General features: G+C 41.1%; 3 protein-coding genes and 1 pseudogene across 3 annotated transcripts; 3 read left to right on the top strand and 1 right to left on the bottom strand.

The window, feature by feature from the left end:
- Positions 1-8337: 8337 nt before the first annotated feature.
- On the bottom strand, positions 8338-14074 carry LOC136279164 (tetratricopeptide repeat protein 28-like). Its single transcript, XM_066162693.1, has 5 exons — positions 13724-14074; positions 12823-13609; positions 11697-12222; positions 8707-10256; positions 8338-8401 (listed from the first exon to the last, which is right to left on the bottom strand). Exons 1-5 carry the CDS (start codon positions 14072-14074, stop codon positions 8379-8381), a joined length of 3237 nt encoding a protein of 1078 aa, XP_066018790.1. The 3' UTR covers positions 8338-8378.
- Positions 14075-15643: 1569 nt separating this feature from the next.
- LOC136279011 (uncharacterized) lies at positions 15644-16813 on the top strand. The gene has a single exon (XM_066162350.1). The coding sequence runs from the start codon at positions 15644-15646 to the stop codon at positions 16811-16813; it is 1170 nt and encodes a 389-aa protein (XP_066018447.1).
- A 417-nt stretch (positions 16814-17230) lies between these two features.
- LOC131776056 (uncharacterized) lies at positions 17231-18659 on the top strand. Its single transcript, XM_059092195.2, has one exon. The coding sequence runs from the start codon at positions 17310-17312 to the stop codon at positions 18657-18659; it is 1350 nt and encodes a 449-aa protein (XP_058948178.2). The 5' UTR covers positions 17231-17309.
- A 12-nt stretch (positions 18660-18671) lies between these two features.
- LOC131776057 (uncharacterized) lies at positions 18672-19622 on the top strand (annotated as a pseudogene).
- Positions 19623-20416: the final 794 nt, after the last annotated feature.

Genomic DNA, 20416 nt, shown 5'->3' with positions numbered 1-20416 from the left:
TGGCCAGTATTTCAACCGCAATTTCTTGGAAAAGGCCTCAGCTGGCTGCAATATATCTCATAACGCTGATTGGCTGGTATTTCAATCAGGTTTTCTTGGAAAAAGGCAATCACTATTTCAGTTAGCACGCTTGACTAAAGTCCTTTGATTGGCTGGTTTTTTTAATCTTAATAAGGCTAATCCCAAGACTTATCTTTTTAAGCGTGCATTTGATTTGTAGTTTTTACTTGTAGTTATAGTGTATTTAATTCTTAGGATTTTAATTTTTACGGTTTTTAGAGTATTGTAAAGCGCCATGAACAATTAATGGAGGATGGCGCTATATAAATGTATTTAATTCTAATTTTTAATTTTAACTAATTCCTATAGAGATATTCTTTGGCAAAAGGCACCAAACCAATTTTTTTTCAATGTGTTAGTTGTTTTATTGACGCTTAAAAACAATTTTTATTCAATGAATGTTTTCAATTCAAATACCAAAATCTGCTGGGCTCGATGTTTCTATGTCGTCTCAAAAATCGCTCCCGAGGAAGGTCGAACCTAGCTTCAATAAATTTTCTTTTTATTGAAATGTTTTTGAAAATCTGTTTGCCCAAGAGACTGTCTCACAGCCTGGGAAATAACCATCTTTGTGGCTTCTTTATCATCCATTAATAATCTCATTATCATCAATAAATATGTAGTATCATAATGTTTACACTACACAATGCACAATCAACCTCAATTCATGATCCTCTCTCAACCTGGGAATGAGGTTGACGAGGCGATCTACATCGGTATGGACTACATCGAGAGAAAAGTGATAATGCACTACACAAGAAGTGTACTTTGTCATGATGCACGACCACAACCTTTTGTAACGATATCACGAACGTTGATCAAGTGGGATAAAAGCCCGTTTAACATAAACGGGAATTTGGTAATCTAAGATCACGATTTAAAAAAATTTTCTCTCTGAGTTCTTGATTATTATATTGTTAGCTATATCCTGAACATAAATGAAAGTGATCCTCGCAGTAATGTGCACTACTTAGGCAGTAGTGGAAATAAGGCCTGAAAAAAATTCAGGCCTGTACGGGATTTGAACCCATGACCTCTTCGATACCGGTGCAGCGCTCTACCAACTGAGCTAACAAGCCAACTGGGAGCGGGTCATGATGTTTACTTTCATGATGTGACATAACCGTTTAGCTATATCCTGTTAAATATTTGGGTATTTCAGAACGAGTTTCCATCAAGTGTCGAAAGTAAACAAGGATGAGATTGGTTTTCTTTACTTCGCAACGTGTTTGGTCTACACAACGCACGCAGTCCTCTCAGCCAATCAGATACAAATGTAAAATCAATTGCATCTCGGTCACTGACGTTTCCCGCGCTTGAAGCACCTTTGAGTTCTCATTGGCTCCTTGCGATATCTACCTTTCTTCTGATTGGTCGCCGTGATGACTTAGCTTTTGACCTTACGACACTCAATCGAAAAGCGTTCTACATCCAGTTTTGAGAAATGTATGTACACAGTTAATTCACTAATCCCTCTTTAGAATCAGTGGAGCCTTCATCATCAGCTATGTCCGGCATAGGGAAGCGCAAGATTGCCGCAAAACCGGACAACTGGCCGAGCTCTGCAAGACCCAAATATAACATTGTACGAAATTTTACATCATATTTAGAAATTGCAAGAAGCTTATATTTAAAGAAAGGCGTTATTCGTATTGTCACAAGCGTGAGGCTAAGGGAAAAACCTATGTTCCCCATGAGGTATCGGACCTCAGGTAATAACAGTGGCGGAACTGGATGGAGAGTGTGAGGTCTTGAACCCCCTACCCCCCCACCCCGATTCAAAGCCGTTGGGGTTGTCTTGTTACTTGTCTGACACCGACATTCTTACAGCGACAGGATCGCATTTTACAACTCAACTGATATTTTATTATAAAAGGGTGCAGGGGAGGGGGAGAGAGGGATTGGCAGGCTTAAGTTGTGTCGAATATTGAAAGATATTATTAGTTAATTACGACAACGTACAAAAAAAGTGCATACGTACGTTCTCCAGAAACATGTAGAATTGAAAAAACCCTGCATTGAATAAAAGCAAATTGAAACTCTTTCAGGTCATACTGCTAAACTTTGAAACCACCGCGTTAGTAACTAGAAGCGCGTAACAAACCCAACTTCGCCGCCATTTTCTTTAACACTTTCAACAAGCTTGACATATCTTTTACGAGTTGGCAAATCTGTCGACCTAAAAAGACATTCGAGGAAAAAAAGAAAGAGAAATAGTACAGTTGTAATATTTCACCATAAACATTGTTGTCTTGAGGTTTTTACCAAACCTTTTATGATTTGAGCAGTATGAATCGCCATTGCAAAAATTAAAAAAAAAAAAAACCCACCAAACTCTCCCCAAAATCTACACACTGACGTTTATTGATTTGGTATGTCTGTGCACTTTAATATTCACAAGACAAAGGGCCAGAAAGTTAATACTTCGTACGCAGTGTAAATCGCAGGTTGAAAGAACTGATGCGCCTAAACTGCCTCTTTTCTTAGCAACATATTGAAAGAATCACCACACTCTGGGAAATTCCTTTTGCAATTTTCTAATACTAACCACTTTTTAAGCTGATACATTATTTTTACTTTGAGGGACTAGTTAAAATGTGAATCAATTCTAGAGTTCTCATTTAGATACGCGGTCGATTTTCAACTACAAAGCAGAACGGAAAAACATGTTCTTTCAAGATGAAAATAAGCTGAATTGAGATATTACATTTTTCGAACTGTACAAGAATATCGTTATTTTTCATTTCTGACCTGAAAAGTTCATTTGTGACAAGAAGAGTTTTGATTGCCAAAGCTTCATTGGCCTTCTCCACATGTGTAACGCTAAATAAAGAAATTAAAGATGCTCTGATAACAATTTGAACAATTTTACCAAAACATGGATTTTTTTTGGTTAACCCAGCCCTCGAGCCGAGTAACCCACATTTCTAGTGCTTATCTCAGTTTGTGTGGCATGAAGCTGCTAAGAATACTAACCCCTCCCCCCCTCCCCCACTTCGTCTCTCTCATTAAGTCTCCCATATTCTCCCCGGGGTGAGTAAATATTACTGAAAAATAAAAAAACATTCGACAGTCATCCATCGGAAGCATTTCCTTTGAAGATGCTGATGTAGGTTAAACGAGTTTCAAGTGTACTAATAAACGCTCCTCGCTTGAGTGTCATGAAACCAAAACCAAAGTAATCACAGCGGCCAACTTGAGCAAAGGAAAGATTTAGCGCCAAAACATGTAACCGTCTTCAAGCGCGGGAAAACGTGGGTGACTCAAGCGCGATTGATTTTACTCTTAAATTTGATTGGTTGAATGAGTGGCGCGAGTTTTCCGGACCAATCACGAAGAGCGTTGAAGACAAACTAATGCAAACCGCATCGCTTTGGACGCTTAATTTGATATTGTTCTTTCTGCATGATACCGAACTACCCATAATAAGCTCTATTGGGTTCTGTTTGCAACATTGTGAAGAAATTATCTAAAGCTTTTACTTCGCCTGATGCCTATTACAATTAAAGTGAGAAAAAAAAATCAACAGAGGATAACCGACTAAGTCGAGACATTTCCCTTCACTGCAACTGTTGACGAGACCTGTGATTTAGAATGCTTTTTGGATTGAGTGTCGTTAAACCAAAACCAAAGTTTATCACAACAACCAACCAACACTTTTCCTTTTAAGATATAAATCTAAACAATTTTGACTTACCTTGGTGTCTGCAAGTCTTGCAGTGACAGTAGGATCCGTCAGAACTTCTACACATCATGCAAAACAAAACAAACAAACACATGGATTAAGCCGTTTCCTCTCGACTGCAATGCGTTAGATGTGATTTCATTTAAATCAATTTCGAGATCCGTGGAAAGTTCTTTATATCCTCACCTCTGAGCGAATGTTTGTGACCGATGATGAGTGAGTCTGAAAAGGAAAAAAAGTCGCGCACGCTCTGGTGAGCCGCGCCCTCTATCTTAAGCGCTCTCTTTACTAAGCCACCCTTTCTATTGAATTGAACCCCCCTCTAATAATATATCCCCTGTCTTGAACTTCAAGTGTTTCATCAGGCCTTCCCCCCCCCCCCCCCCACCCTTAAAAACTTCTTTGTAGTAGTTTTATCGTGTATCGTTCGCCTCGAGTCCCCTTCACAGCCGCTCTGTTGAATGTCATGCAACACTTGGGGGAGCGTTACGTGAGATCGCAAAGAATGGCTGATCCCGCCTAAAAAAGGAGACATGTGGCCTTCGTCCTGTAGACTATCCAAGTTCAATTAAGTTATAATTAAGTTATAACAAATCTACAACATTTTTAAATCTAAACTTACCAAGAGGAATTTTGATTTGTTATCAATGATTGCTTTCCAATCATTCTTTACAGCTTGTTGGAACATATAATCACAAAACTGATCCTGCAAATATCATTTAAAACAACTACTTCACCAGGTTGGTTACTCAACACTACTAATAAAAAATATACATAAATAATTAAATGAGGACATCTTAATTACTTTAGTTCTCACTATCAGTTAGAAGATGAAGAAAGACTCCTTCCTTTTTCTTCTTTCTGAGTCGCAATGTATTTTTCTGTGCTTGAAGAGGAGCTGAAGGGTATAAGTTATGGGAAAATTTTCCATACACACCGTATGCTGAACTGTTGGGATTTACAATTCTGAATATTAGCTTAAAGTTTTATTTTTTTTTAATTTTCAACTACATCTGAAAATCTTATTAATCACATGAAACAGACGCAAAAAGGACAGAAATAAAGCTGTGATAAGAGTCCTTTATAACAAAGTAAATCCCTCTTAGACAGTTGCTATCAGAGTCAGATTCCTTATCTAATCATAAGTTTACTTTGAAAAGTTAAAATTATGATAATAGGAAAAAGCAAAATCATGATCATATGTACCACTTTCCTCTTTCACTGCCTCTTTGAGGACTTAGAGAGTTTGTGCTTTTCTACAACTAACCTTGACAAAGCCGGGACTAGCAACAAGAATGCACTTGATGACTGAAAAATTAAATCAGAAAATAAATGGGAGGGTGTTAATGTTCAGCAGTAAAAAGTGCATGCATCCATAAGTTAGTAGCACATACACAACAAAAACCAACTTGGGCAATGTTTTGGAGTAGGATGCAACAATCTGAACAAACATTTGGATTGTGAGAGTGAAGGGCCATGGAATGTTTGCTGAGGAGAATGGAGAACCTCTGTCAAGGACAGATATTAACTTTTTTTAACTGGTGCTGCATGGCAATCAAACATTTTTACTCCAATTGGCTAATGTGAACAATTTGGTTACACAAAAGTTAGATTCATAAAATAAAACACATGAAAAAGTGAGGTTGTAAAGATGTTTCCTTATGTCACGATAATTAACCCGATCCCTCGAGAAGCTCTCTGATATCCTTTAAGTTATCCCTTCCATCATTGGCAGTTAATGGGCAGTCAATTATCTACAGGCTGCCCTTTATACTCTATAGGCAACAACGGATTTCCCCACCGTTCCCCCTGAAAACCATGAGATTTAACCCAAACTTCCAGTTTGAGCTGACATAAATTTCCATGCTGTTTATGAAGAATAGCAAAACATTTCTTGTGACGCCCAGTTACTAAATGAGCGTTTTTAAAAGACATCAACGAGAACATAGATTTACACGAGGGTCTTAAATCTTTGGTTCTATTTTGGTGCTATTTTCCTGTAATAAACGAAGTTACAAGATGTTTTATATAGTAGCCTCGTTTTCATGCACGGTCTACAGGAGCATTTCTAAAAGCGTTTGAGTATGTTTCATTACCTTAAGCCTTTACACTCTAACATCAGTATGCATATTCTCTATACTAATCTCTAAACATTTCCTAAGGTACTGACAAGGAGAATTTGTCCAACAACCAAGAGCTTCTTTAGTTGGTGATCATTTCTTTATTCTCCTGACTTTAATGTTCGATTCAGGGGGGATATGGCAAGGAGAAAATAGATACAAGTCAGCCACAAGTGATAAAGGGTTAAACACCTATTAAGTTTATGTTCATGTTTGAAAAAAACCCATGAAGGCGCTGAAAATGGGAAAAAAATTTCTTACACGGGAAACGGAAGAGGTCACGTAAATAAACGTGCAATCGCGTGACAATTGATCCTGGGACACCTCTCGCACTTTTTTAAGTAAATGTATATCACACACTGAATTAAGTTTTTCTTTCATCAAGTAAGAGATCTTTTGATAAGAATTGTGTAAACATTATTGTAACGAGAAGTAAATAAAGACTAATGAAGGCGTGTAGTCCCCTCCTATGTAGTCTCAGTTTGCACTGATTCTTTTACCGGAGAAGTTCGACTTACGTATTTTAAATTAAACTTGTTTAGGCTATTAAGAAAAGGGGCTTAATTGTCATGTTCCAATTGTCATGTTCGTTTGTATCATATTCCGACATAAAGTGCGATGTATCAGCGAAGTATCCAGGTGGAAATGAAATTTTTACTTTGTTTTCCTGTGAGAAAGATGTAAAATCTCACCTGCGACAGCTGAAGGTGCCTCAGACATATGTTCGGTCAGAAAAGGAACTTATTTTGGCCAGAGGATTATTCGATCAGGACGAGGCTGATGAAACCGTTTGTCCAAAGCATCGCGCAGCGCTAGGTACTCGGTGGAGACAAAATCTGAAATGCCACCATGAAATTGACTGAATAAACATCAAGTTTATGGCAAAAATTGCATAAATTAACGTCAGCGGTCACGTACTTCAAAGGGCTGTGATCACGCATCTCTTATAGAGCCCCAAAATTTTTTTGCCTACAAACTTAGTGTTATAATAGGTAATTTCTATGATCATATGTTTGTCGATAGACAATCTTGCACGTTAGAGATATATAGATTTTAAAATCCCTACTTTTTTTATCTTTTTGAATAGTTCCGGTTAATGGTTACCTACTCTAAATCAGCAAAAACGAAAGCAAATTACCCCAGTTTTAGGAATTAATTTTGTTAAGGTTCAAACAACTATTGGACAAAATAAGATTAAAATCCATGCCATTCTATTAGCGTGAGAGATATTTTTAAGAAGTGCATTTTTCGAGCTAATTTCAGCCTTTTAGCCCAGGGATTTGATGTGGGGGCTCTAATACTCCAGGGATAATTAACTGGGAGCCCGAACTACTCAGGATTCTCGAATAACTTAATGATCTTAAATAAACTGTGAAAGTTTGAAAGCAATCGGTGAGATGGTATGTATCACGCCTGCCCGGTCCTCTCTTGGACAGACTCTCAAATATATTTTGAGCTCTAAATTGTCGTGGAGGGGTTCTGAAATCATCAGTGATTTATTCTGGGTAGTTGTGTAACGGTTTCTAGCAATTTTCTTGAGAAATTTTGTTTGTAACTAAAACCATCAATGGTATCTCGCGTTCCTTCACATGGAGGGCCTAAAGCCACGGGGCACACGAAAAATTTCAAGCTGTGGAATGACAGGAAGGATAGTCCTAGCATCAGAGATCTAAAGTTGGCAAGGATTCTTTTTGAGATGCTTCATCAAAATCATTCCTCAAATATTTAAGATTCTGACCACTTTCAGTCGAGATATTCAATGTGAAAGTTTATTTAGGAAGAGTCACCCAATTTTGTAGTCTACACATCCTACTACAATCTTCAATGTACTGCAAGTATTCACTGAAACTGAAGGGTTATACAAAAATAGGCTGTGCTACGCCAGATACGAAAAACCACTAAAAAACCACTCTTTAGAAGTGGCCAAAAAATATGTAGAAACGTATTTCTCATCTAATGCAGCAGCACTATACCCCGAGGAAAGGGTAACTAAAATAAACCTAGTCACACTACTAATCACACAGAATTTTCAATGAAAGCAGTGATATTTTACAGAGAGTTGTAAACAAAATTACACTAAAAAAAAAAAAAAAAAAAAAGAAAGTAGTCAAACCTAAGACTGACCGACGTAGAATGACTTAATTTTCCCGCGAAACGCTTAAATAATCCGAAACTACCGTGTTGCCATGCGAACCTATTCAACGTGCTGTCAGAATATTAATTTCTGACTAATTCGTTCTCATGTCCCTCAAACGTCAGAAATTACATGTTTTGTCAATTAAATCTTACAAAAGCCTTTAAAAAAATCAAACCAGATTTCAGTGGTTCGTTTTACACCTAACGACTTTACTGATTTCGCTTTATTTAAAAGCCTTCCGTACCCTAATTTGGGATAGCTCATTTTTTTTCAACGTCAATGAAATAACGGATAGAGTATTTTCTCTACTTATTTCTATTTAATTTATCCATCTAAAAGTCTTTTAGCTCTGTTTCCTTCAAGTAACTCTCATTATTTACTTTGTCAGGGTCTGTTTTCCTGTGAAAAAGCGAAAAACAACAATTTATTATTAACTCGATTAATATTTAGGATATAAAGCAAATACAATTATACCAAGCACAATATGTAAAATGTATATGGAAAACACTTGTATCTGATTGGCAGAGAGCGTCTATAGTAACTTTTCGAAAGAAAAAAATATATATATAGGTATATATTAAACTAGCCTTGATGTTCAAGGTAACAAAGGATCCCCGCCAACAGTCAGCGACCAGTAAGTCATAGCCAGCTTCAAATCTAATTTAACTTTAATTTATGAAATACTTGTTCTCGCCGAGTCTAACCTCTGTTTGTGAACTCGAGCTTAACATCATCTCCAATCAGCGTAAACGAAGCCCACTCAGACACATTGGTCAAGCCGTTTTTTCTCATCCACTTCATGGCCTGATGAAGGGATTCACTGGCACTTTCTCCTTCAACAAGGTGTTCGTAGAACCGACTCATCAGCTTCTCTGTTGCTGAGTCTGAAATGGCCCACAGCGCAACCAACACCGAGCGAGCACCGGATCCTAAGAACGCACGGGCAATTCCTATAACTCCCTCGGCTTTTATCTCTCCACTTCCACTGTGACAGCAGCTAAGTACCACCAGTTTGGCTCTGACTTTCACTCGTGAGACATCAGCCATCGTCAACATGTAAGCTTCCTGTGGTAAGATAGCGTTTCCACTGTTGGCAAAAGGAATGGGGGAAAGGGCAATTTCTCCCCTTTCGGCGTTACCATGGGCAGCAAAATGTATCAGACTCACTGAACTTATCCGCTCAAGCACCGCCTGCTTCGTTGCTTCCTCTTCAATCAGGGGCGGAACACCCACCAGTCGTCCGACCATCTCCGCTTCCTTTCTTGCACCTGGCAATGGCAGCAGCCCATCAACCTTGGGATTGCCTATTATCAAGGCACCAGTGTTGCTGTGATAGTCTTCTGGACTATCTTGAATGATCTTGAGTGTCGTCAAAGAAGGAATGACACGGATCCTATGAGTCTCCGACAAGTATTCGGCTCCCTCCTTTTCACTCAGGGCAGCAAAGGGAACTTTGTACAAATTGCGGTCAGGAACAATAATCACTTCAGGCTCCTCAAGCAAATTATAAACGGGGGCAATAAACAATTTGTAACACAAATATAGACTTGAAATGACTTTCTCGTCCTCACCCTCCTCCACGAGTCGCAACCTTGCTGAGCTCTTTTGTTCGGGGGAGAGAGGTTTCAATTCAACCATATTTAAAGACCGATCTTCACAATCTTCAATGGGCAAAATACCAAGACTCCGGAAATTATCAGCCAAAAATTCACTCAGAGACAAGTCTTTGGGCAACCCAGCTTGAACTAGAATCTCTTCTGGTGATATCCTTCTATAGTGAAGGACTCCATCCGTTTTCAAGATCCATAAATGCAGATGATCGTGAAAATAAGAAATGTACAAACAAGTACAGTTATTTTTATTTCTAAAAATGTTTTCAATGCCAAACCAAGATTGTGGATTAGCAGAGATGTGCGTTTCAACCGAGTACTTCTTTATCAAGTCTGATAGGCCTCTAGCTCGACCCAACTCCTCAACATAAAGAGCATCACGAGTTTTTCCGGTGCCACAAAGCAGAGTACAAAGCAGCTTGTAAGGAAATATTCCTGAGTGCTCCAGAAATGATGTTTTGAACTGATCATTGGCGCCCAGGAAAGATCTCAGCTCCTCGTACTTTTCAATGCAAAGTTGAAGACACGAAAGGGAGTCTTTGACTTTATTTTGAAAAAGATACAATACGGCGTACTCTTGAAGAATTTGGAACGCTCCTCTTCTATCTCCAATATCTGTGGATATGGATAAAGCTTTCTCCAAGCATACTTCCGAAACTTCATAATTTCCAACAGTTCTGGACATAATTCCTAGATTTGCAAGATCTGCTGCCTCCCTTTGCTTATCGCTAATCTCAGTTCTGATGACAAGCGCTTTTTGATGATACTCTTTACCCTTGTCGTATTGCCCGAGCGAATGAAACACAGTACCTAGGTTTCCGTAGTCGGCTGCTTCTCCTTCTCCGTCGCCAGTCTTAGTTTTGATGACAAGCGTTTTTTGGAGATACTCTTTAGCCATGTCGTATTGCCCGAGCGACTTAAACACAGCACCTATGATTCCGTAGCATGATGCCTCTCCTTTTCTGTCGCCAATCTCAGTTTTGATGACAAGCGCTTTTTGGAGATACTCTTTAGCCTTGTCGTATTGCCCGAGCGACTTAAACACAGTACCTAGGTTTCCGTAGCATGATGCCTCTCCTTTTCTGTCGCCAATCTCAGTTTTGATGACGAGCGCTTTTTGATGATACTCTTTAGCCTTGTCGTATTGCCCAAGCGAATGAGACACAAGACCTAGGATTCCGTAGTCGGCTGCTTGTCCTTTTCTGTCGCCAATCTCAGTTTTGATGACAAGCGCTTTTTGGAGATACTCTTTAGCCTTGTCGTATTGCCCGAGCGAATGAAACACAGCACCTAGGTTTCCGTAGGATGATGCCTCTCCTTTTCTGTCGCCGATCTCAGTTTTAATGACCAGCGCTTTTTGATGATCCTCTTTAGCCTTGTCGTATTGCCCAAGCGAATGAAACACAAGACCTAGGATTCCGTAGTCGGCTGCTTGTCCTTTTCTGTCGCCAATCTCAGTTTGGATAACAAGCGCTTTTTGGAGATACTCTTTAGCCTTGTCGTATTGCCCGAGCAAATGAAACACAGCACCTAGGTTTCCGTAGCATGATGCCTCTCCTTTTCTGTCGCCAATCTCAGTTTTGATGACCAGCGCTTTTTGATGATACTCTTTAGCCTTGTCGTATTGCCCGAGCGATTTAAACACAGTACCTAGGTTTCCGTAGCATGATGCCTTTCCTTTTCTGTCGCCAATCTCAGTTTTGATGACAAGCGCTTTTTGATGATACACTTTAGCCTTGTCGTATTGCCCAAGCGAATGAAACACAAGACCTAGGATTCCGTAGTCGGCTGCTTGTCCTTTTCTGTCGCCAATCTCAGTTTTGATGACAAGCGCTTTTTGCAGATACTCTTTAGCCTTGTCGTATTGCCCGAGCGAATGAAACACAGCACCTAGGTTTCCGTAGCATGATGCCTCTCCTTTTCTGTCGCCAATCTCAGTTTTGATGACAAGCGCTTTTTGATGATACTCTTTAGCCTTGTCGTATTGCCCGAGCGATTTAAACACAGTACCTAGGTTTCCGTAGCATGATGCCTTTCCTTTTCTGTCGCCAATCTCAGTTTTGATGACAAGCGCTTTTTGATGATACACTTTAGCCTTGTCGTATTGCCCAAGCGAATGAAACACAAGACCTAGGATTCCGTAGTCGGCTGCTTGTCCTTTTCTGTCGCCAATCTCAGTTTTGATGACAAGCGCTTTTTGCAGATACTCTTTAGCCTTGTCGTATTGCCCGAGCGAATGAAACACAGCACCTAGGTTTCCGTAGCATGATGCCTCTCCTTTTCTGTCGCCAATCTCAGTTTTGATGACAAGCGCTTTTTGATGATACTCTTTAGCCTTGTCGTATTGCCCGAGCGACTTAAACACAGTACCTAGGTTTCCGTAGCATGATGCCTTTCCTTTTCTGTCGCCAATCTCAGTTTTGATGACAAGCGCTTTTTGATGATACACTTTAGCCTTGTCGTATTGCCCAAGCGAATGAAACACAAGACCTAGGATTCCGTAGTCGGCTGCTTGTCCTTTTCTGTCGCCAATCTCAGTTTTGATGACAAGCGCTTTTTGCAGATACTCTTTAGCCTTGTCGTATTGCCCGAGGGAATGAAACACAGCACCTAGGTTTCCGTAGCATGATGCCTCTCCTTTTCTGTCGCCAAGCTCAGTTTTGATGACGAGCACTTTTTGATGATACTCTTTAGCCTTGTCGTATTGCCCAAGCGAATGAAGCATAAGACCTAGGATTTCGTAGTCGGCTGCTTGTCCTTTTCTGTCGCCAATCTCAGTTTTGATGACAAGCGCTTTTTGGAGATACTCTTTAGCCTTGTCGTATTGCCCGAGCGAATGAAACACAGCACCTAGGTTTCCGTAGCATGATGACTCTCCTTTTCTGTCGCCAATCTCAGTTTTGATGACAAGCGCTTTTTGATGATACACTTTAGCCTTGTCGTATTGCCCAAGCGAATGAAACACAAGACCTAGGATTCCGTAGTCGGCTGCTTGTCCTTTTCTGTCGCCAATCTCAGTTTTGATGACAAGCGCTTTTTGCAGATACCCTTTAGCCTTGTCGTATTGCCCGAGCGAATGAAACACAGCACCTAGGTTTCCGTAGCATGATGCCTCTCCTTTTCTGTCGCCAAGCTCAGTTTTGATGACGAGCACTTTTTGATGATACTCTTTAGCCTTGTCGTATTGCCCAAGCGAATGAAACATAAGACCTAGGATTCCGTAGTCGGCTGCTTGTCCTTTTCTGTCGCCAATCTCAGTTTTGATGACAAGCGCTTTTTGGAGATACTCTTTAGCCTTGTCGTATTGCCCGAGCGAATGAAACACAGCACCTAGGTTTCCGTAGCATGATGCCTCTCCTTTTCTGTCGCCAGTCTCAGTTTTGATGACAAGCGCCCTTTGGAGATACTCTTTAGCCTTGTCGTATTGCCCGAGCGAATAAAACACAGTACCTAGGTTTCCGTAGCATGATGCCTCTCCTTTTCTGTCGCCAATCTCAGTTTTGATGACGAGCGCTTTTTGATGATACTTTTTGGCCTTGTCGTATTGCCCGAGCGAATGAAACACAATACCTAGGATTCCGTAGTTGGCTGCTTGTCCTTCTCTGTCGCCAATCTCAGTTTTGATGACAAGCGCTTTTTGGAGATAGTCTTTAGCCTTGTCGTATTGCCCGAGAGAATTAAACACAGTACCTAGGTTTCCGTAGCATGATGCCTCTCCTTTTCTGTCGCTAATCTCAGTTTTGATGACGAGCGCTTTTTCATGATACTCTTTAGCTTTTTCGTATTGCCCGAGCGAATGAAACACAGTACCTAGGATTCCGTAGTCGGCTGCTCTTCCTTCTCTGTCGCCAATCTCAGTTTTGATGACAAGCGCTTTTTGGAGATACTCTTTAGCCTTGTTGCATTCCCCGAGCGAATGAAGCAACGCTCCTAGTTTTCCGTAACAGGATGCTTCTCCTCTTTTGTCGCCAATTTCGGTACTTATGGCAAGGGCCCTCTGAACATACTCCTTCGCTTTTCGGTTTTCGCCAAGTTTATGAAACATATTTCCGAATCTTGTGCAGGCGCTTGCTTCTCCATCTTTTTCACCAGTTTGACTCTTTATTTTAACCGCTTTTTCATAAAGTTTTTTGGCATCTGTAAACCTGTTTTGAATCTCAATTACCTCTGCTAGAGCCATGCTTATATCTCCTTCTGTTTCTAAGTCACCAGTCTCGCTGAGTAAGACAAGCAGTTTCATGCCGTATCTTTCCGCACTGATGTAGTCAGAGATACTACGATAAGCGCTGAAAAGAGCAATATAAGTGGCCTTGTAAATTAGTAGCAGTGGTGAGGTAAATTGGCCTTTGCTGTTTTGATCGGTTTTATTTAACAAAATCAAACATTCGTTCCATATCTCAATGGCTTTCTGAATGCGACCTGAGTGGAATAGGAACAGGGCAACTACTATGGCGATGTACATGAAAGGTATCATGGCTTCCGTCTGTCGTTTGGTTTCCATTGCCATCCTCTCCTGTTATTAGGGAAACATTACTTTTAGTAACACAAGTTAATCAAATGATTCGCTAATCTGGATTCATAATGAGTCACTACAAACAGGAACCCATACGGGAATTACAAAAACGGGCTGAGTCGATTACGCCTGGAAACTTCTTTAAACGAGCTGAAAGTGTTAGAATTCAAAATATCGACTTAACGCAAAAAGAAGTGAAGAAGAGGCGTGGATAAGTACAACTGGAGCACATTAACGGATCACATTCGGTAAAACTTGTCAAATAAGTTTGACCTGTACAGTTTTTCGAAAACGGACTGTGTGACTGTCACACTGAGAAAGTCAACTGTTATCCAAGTGACTTTTGATCTAGCTGTTTCGTTTGTTCATCTTATCAAGTGAAAAAAAACAAAAACAAAAAAACGCGCTCTTGACTAATGGTCATGCGTCGCGGGCTTGCGCCATCAATTAGAGGGTTTTTAAAGGTGGCGGGTTTCTTAAAAAAACAACAACAAACAAGAAAGGATTGGTAAACCTTCGACTAAAACGTTCTGGAAACATTTGAAAATGTTGTGCTAGCAGTTTATCATCAAGTAATGAGCTTACCTATCTGAAGTATTTGGCTGAAAACATATTGATTGATTTTAGGTTATGATCACTTGATTGTGGAAACCATCAGTTTGCTTTACAATCGTAACTAATGAAGTTGAAATCTATTGTATAAAACATAAAGGTTTGAAGAAAGCAATTTTACAGCAGAGATATAAAGCATCCGTTCAGCGGAAAGCACGTTTATACTATGCATGCAATTACGGTGAATATAAGTAAGTTTCAGTTTCTCTGAGAAAATTATGACATCTCTCTTCTTGAGCGCGCAGCGTCATGACTTATCTTCTCATGCGAGACTCTGGCGCTTTAACAGACGAAGAAACAGATTACGGCCTGTAGGAAAATATGTACCGTAGAACCCGCCGCTAGCATCCAAAGATTTAAGTGAAGGGTATCTTGACCATGACACGCTTGACGCGAGCCAAATATTAGTTCCTGTCCGACCCTACCACTGAATCAATAAGTACACTGTATTTTGGTTTTGTACGTCCCACTATGATCACTACTGATGTAATTGAACATGAAAAATGAAAAGTGTTATTCTTTCCAGTGATTGGCCAGTATTTCAACCGCAATTTCTTGGAAAAAGGCCTCAGCTGGCTGCAATATATGTCATAACGCTGATTGGCTGGTATTTCAATCAGGTTTTCTTGGATAAAGGCAATCACTATTTTAGTTAATACGCTTTGTGAGAGATTATTCAGCGTTAATTGATTTCCGGTTGACTTTTTGCGATAAGTGACAGATGATTGAACAATAGGATCATATTATATATTTAAAATGAGAGAGACCAGAGCAAAAGACAGAGAACGGTGAGAGAGAGCGGGAGATTAAGTTGATTTTATAAAATAAAACGTGAAGTTTCGGAACATAGCAGATTCTTTAGTCTCATTTCCGACACAGTGGCACCTCCGACGGGACGCGCGAAGCATGGAGGAACTAACCAAAGAAGCAGAGGCTAAATTGCAGATGTTGCTGTACACTAATGGAAAAACACGTGGCATTGTGGAAAAGGGAAACATAGGAGCGGTCGCGCGACATCGCGACAACCTACAAGCATTAGTAAAAGAAGTAGACGCGCTTAAACTAAAGGTTGAACAGACCATGTTCAAGGCCGGGAAAAGTGCAGAAGACGTTGGAAGTTGGAGCAGCAGCATTGAAGAACCGATCGCCGAAGCTGACGAAGAAGTTTCGCGACTAGAAAAATGGCTCGTGGAGACGAATGGAGAGATCGAACATCGAAAGCACAAGGACGAAGAAGAAAGGAAAGCCCGTGCTCGTGAAGAGGAGCTTAAATTCGAAAGAGAGCAAATGGAGATGAAGCTAGAATTCGAACGCCAACTGGAAGAGACCAAGGCAAAACAGCAACCTGTTGAGAAGGCCAATCAGATTGAACAAAGGACAACAAAGCTACCGAAACTACAGATCACAAAGTTTAATGGGACGTATGAAGCATGGCTGCCGTTCTGGAACAAATTTCAAGCTGAAATTGATAAAGCAAACCTTGCATCTGTGACCAAGTTTGCATACCTAAAAGAGCTGGTAGATCCAAAGGTTCGAGCGGAGATAGACGGACTGCCTTTCACAACAGAGGGCTACGAAAGGGCAAAGAATATCCTCATCGGCGAATATGGGAAAACGAGCGAGATCGTGAATGCGTACGTCCAGAACATCGCGAATTTGCCTGTCATTACAGGCACACAACCTGCGCCTATCCACGAATTTTACAAGAAGCTCGTGTACAATGTGCAATCTTTGGAGACACTGGGCAAATTGAAAGACGTCACTGAAAATGTAAGGAGTGTGCTCGACAAACTAAAGGGTGTAAAAGCAGACCTAGTGAGAGGACAAGTGGACTGGCAGGACTGGGACTTCCCACAGTCGATAAAAGCTTTGAAAAGTTGGAAGGAAATCAACCCCATTGGGAGTGGCGCGGATAATGCGGGAAAGCAAGGTGCTAAATTCCGCGATCGCGAGAAAACATTTCACGCAAACGAAACTACGCCAACACAAAGAGGGTGCGTCTACTGTGAATTGCGACAAGTTTGTGACAGTTGGAGACCGCAGGAAACAATTAGGACTGAAACAGCTTTGTTTTAACTGCACCGGAAGTCGACACCGTGCTTCTGAGTGCAAAAGCCGTTCTGGCTGCCAGATCTGCAGTCGAAGACATCATACGTCGATCTGTGACAAACATACATCCCGAGACCAACTGATGACCACAACAAGCGCAGAAAGGAAAGGAGTGGTGTATCCTATGGTAACAGTTGACGTGAACGGTGTTAAATGCCGAGCATTGTTGGATACAGGAGCCGGAAGTTCCTACGCTTCATCAACGCTTCTGAACTGTTTACATTTGCGCCCTATCCGTCAACAATTCAAGCGTATTGAAATGATGTTTGGTACTTCAAACAAAGCGATAGACATCTATGGCCTACAAATTCGAAGCGTCGATGGTAAATTCACCTTAGAAGCCGAAGTAAACAAAGTCGACCGCAATGAGTTGTTGACATTGGAAAACCCAAAATGCGCAGAAATCGTAGCTCAGTTTTCTCACTTGAAGGGCGTAACCACAAATGATAACGACGAGAAAGCGATGTTGCCTGTTCATCTGATCCTTGGAACAAACGAGTACGCTAAGATCAAAACAGGGGCAAGACCAAGAGTTGGGCGCTCGGGAGAACCAGTAGCAGAATACACGAAGTTCGGCTGGACGATCTTGTCACCTGGAACAGAGTTGGATCTCAGCAACATGTTGTTAACGCAGACCTCCGCAATTGATTACGAAGAATTGTGCAAGTTAGACGTCTTGGGGTTGAAGGACAATCCAAGTGGAGACCAGGAAATCGTTTACGAAGAATTCAAAGAGCAACTAACTAGGAGTTCAGAAGGCTGGTACGAGACGAACTTGCCCTGGAAAGGAAATCACCCCCCCCTACCGAACAATCACACTGGAAGTTTAAAACGTCTCAAAAATCTCGTGCGGAAGTTAGAGATACTAGGCGAGCTGGAGAGGTACAACGACATTATCCAGACTCAACTGAGCCAAGGGATCGTAGAACACGCTGACGAGGTGGTCAAGGACGGAAAAGAGTTCTACATTCCTCATAAAGCGGTCGTGCGCGAGAATGCAGAATCTAAAAAGATACGCATTGTTTATGATGCTTCTGCAAGAGCTAAAGCAAGTGTCCCCTCACTCAACGAGTGCCTCGAAATCGGCCCTCCACTACAGAACCAGCTTTGGAACGTGCTGGTACGAAATAGATTCTATCCCGTGGCAATAGCTGGCGACTTAAAACAAGCATTTTTGCAAATTCGCGTCCGAAGAGAAGACCGAGATGCCTTACGCTTTCATTGGATAAAGGATCTGGCAAGCAAACAAGTAGATACCTTGCGATTCACTCGAGTACTTTTTGGTTTGGCACCGTCTCCATTCCTCTTGGCCGCAGTTATCAAAGAACATCTACAGCGATACAAAATGGTGAACCCGGAATTAGTAGAGGAGATAGAGCGCAGTATGTACGTGGATGATTTAATCAGTGGTGGGGAGACAACAGAACGAGCGTTAGAAATCAAGATGACAGCCACGACCATCTTTGGTGAGGCGACCTTCAAGCTGCACAAGTGGCATTCCAACGATCGGGAACTAGAAGCTGAAACTGCGACTGTAGATGAAGAAAGTCAGAGTTACGCCAAACAACAACTGGGAACCAGAAAGGGCGAATCAAAACTGCTAGGAGTCCCCTGGGACAAAGGAAAGGACGAAATTCAAGTCAGCTTCCCGATTTCAACCGCTGAGCCGACAAAAAGAGGTATTCTTGGAAAAGTCGCAAAAATCTACGATCCACTCGGTCTGGCTTCACCCGTGACCCTCTCTGGAAAAATGCTCTACAGAGATGCCTGCGACACGAAGATCGCATGGGATAGGCCCTTACCAAGTGACTAACAAGCCAAAACAGAAGGAAAGGCCTATCTTGCATTGTACGCGTGCAGTCTTATCCGAGGATTATTCCTGGAAGTACTACCAAACCTGGCAACCAGTGAATTCCTAAGAAGTCTAAAACGGCTCATCGCGCGCCGTGGGCGTCCGAAGAAGATATATTCCGACAATGGCAAAACCTTTGTTGGCGCCGAGAAGTGGCTCAAACAAGTTATGCGTGACGAGAAGACACAAGATTACTTAGCACATGAGAACATCAAGTGGCAATTCAACCTCAGCCGCGCCGCTTGGTGGGGAGGACAGTTCGAGCGCCTCATCTCACTGGTAAAAACAGCTTTAAACAAGACTATCGGATGCGGAATGTTGACCTGGACAGAGCTGTGTGAAGTGGTACTGGATGTGGAGATTGCTTTGAATAATCGCCCTTTATGTTACATCGAAGACGACATACAGTTACCCGTGCTTACCCCTAACTCACTGCTATTTCTTCGATCAAACCAGCTACCAGAACTGGAACCACACCATCTAAGAGAATTTGATCTGCGTAGAAGAGCTAAATATTTGCGAAGGTGCAAGCAGGCTTTGTGGACCAGGTGGACTACCGAATATTTACGAGGGTTGAGAGAACGACACCGGATGAAACACAAGGGTCAAACCACGCCCTTGGCCAAAGGAGAGGTAGTCATCATCAAGGACGAGGAACGAAATCGCAATAAATGGAAAATTGGAATCGTGGAAGATCTGATTTCGGGACGAGACGGAATCGTTCGAGCTGCCAAACTTCGAGCGGGGAAAGGAACACTTGAACGGGCGGTACAACACCTTTACCCACTGTAGCTGTCCTGCGATCGGGAGAATGTACAGGCTCCTCTGCAGCTCAACCCCTTAGCCCCGACATTCAGGCCCAGGAGGGATGCAGCGGTAGCCGCTCGTTATCGCATTCAAGATGCGAACATTGATGCCGATTAGAGATATTTAGGAACACTGAACTGATATACTGGACTAATACCCCATTCACACCAGCAAAACATGTTTTGTTAAACTGGTTTTCATTGAATGAAAATTATAAACAGAGAACTGAAAAACTTGATTTTCCATTGGATTCAAGTACTAGCTAACTTGTATTTCCAATGTGCTACATTCAAGTCAAAAATATTCGGTTAAATAGTTTCTATGAAGAAAAAAAAAATTAAACTGTGTTTAACAAAACAACTTTTAAACATGTTTAAGCTTTGGTGTGAATGGGGCATAACTTTCTGTTTCGTTCATTGAATTTCAAATTTTATCGAGCGCGCCATTCTAGTGTTTTTCTCCGTTGAGAAAAACAGGGGAGTGTGTGAGAGATTATTCAGCGTTAATTGATTTCCGGTTGACTTTTTGCGATAAGTGACAGATGATTGAACAATAGGATCATATTATATATTTAAAATGAGAGAGACCAGAGCAAAAGACAGAGAACGGTGAGAGAGAGCGGGAGATTAAGTTGATTTTATAAAATAAAACGTGAAGTTTCGGAACATAGCAGATTCTTTAGTCTAAAGTCCTTTGATTGGCTGGTATTTTAATCAGGTTTTCTCGAAAAAGAAATTCACTATAGAGGGTTGAGTGCTTGATCATTTTAAAACTAATTCCAGTGAGTCATCCTCTTAGTGATTATCTAGTAAATAATCATCACTGAAGTTCCTCTGCATTCCTCTGGAATATATAACCTCATAAATCAATTCACGAATATCCCGGCATTCAACTAGTGATTCTTGGAAAGC

Source organism: Pocillopora verrucosa, chromosome 2 (assembly GCF_036669915.1).
Source record: "Pocillopora verrucosa isolate sample1 chromosome 2, ASM3666991v2, whole genome shotgun sequence".
NCBI classification, from domain to species: Eukaryota; Metazoa; Cnidaria; class Anthozoa; order Scleractinia; family Pocilloporidae; genus Pocillopora; species Pocillopora verrucosa.
Note: the sequence above shows the minus strand (reverse complement) of the source record. Positions and strands in the feature narration are given on the sequence as shown.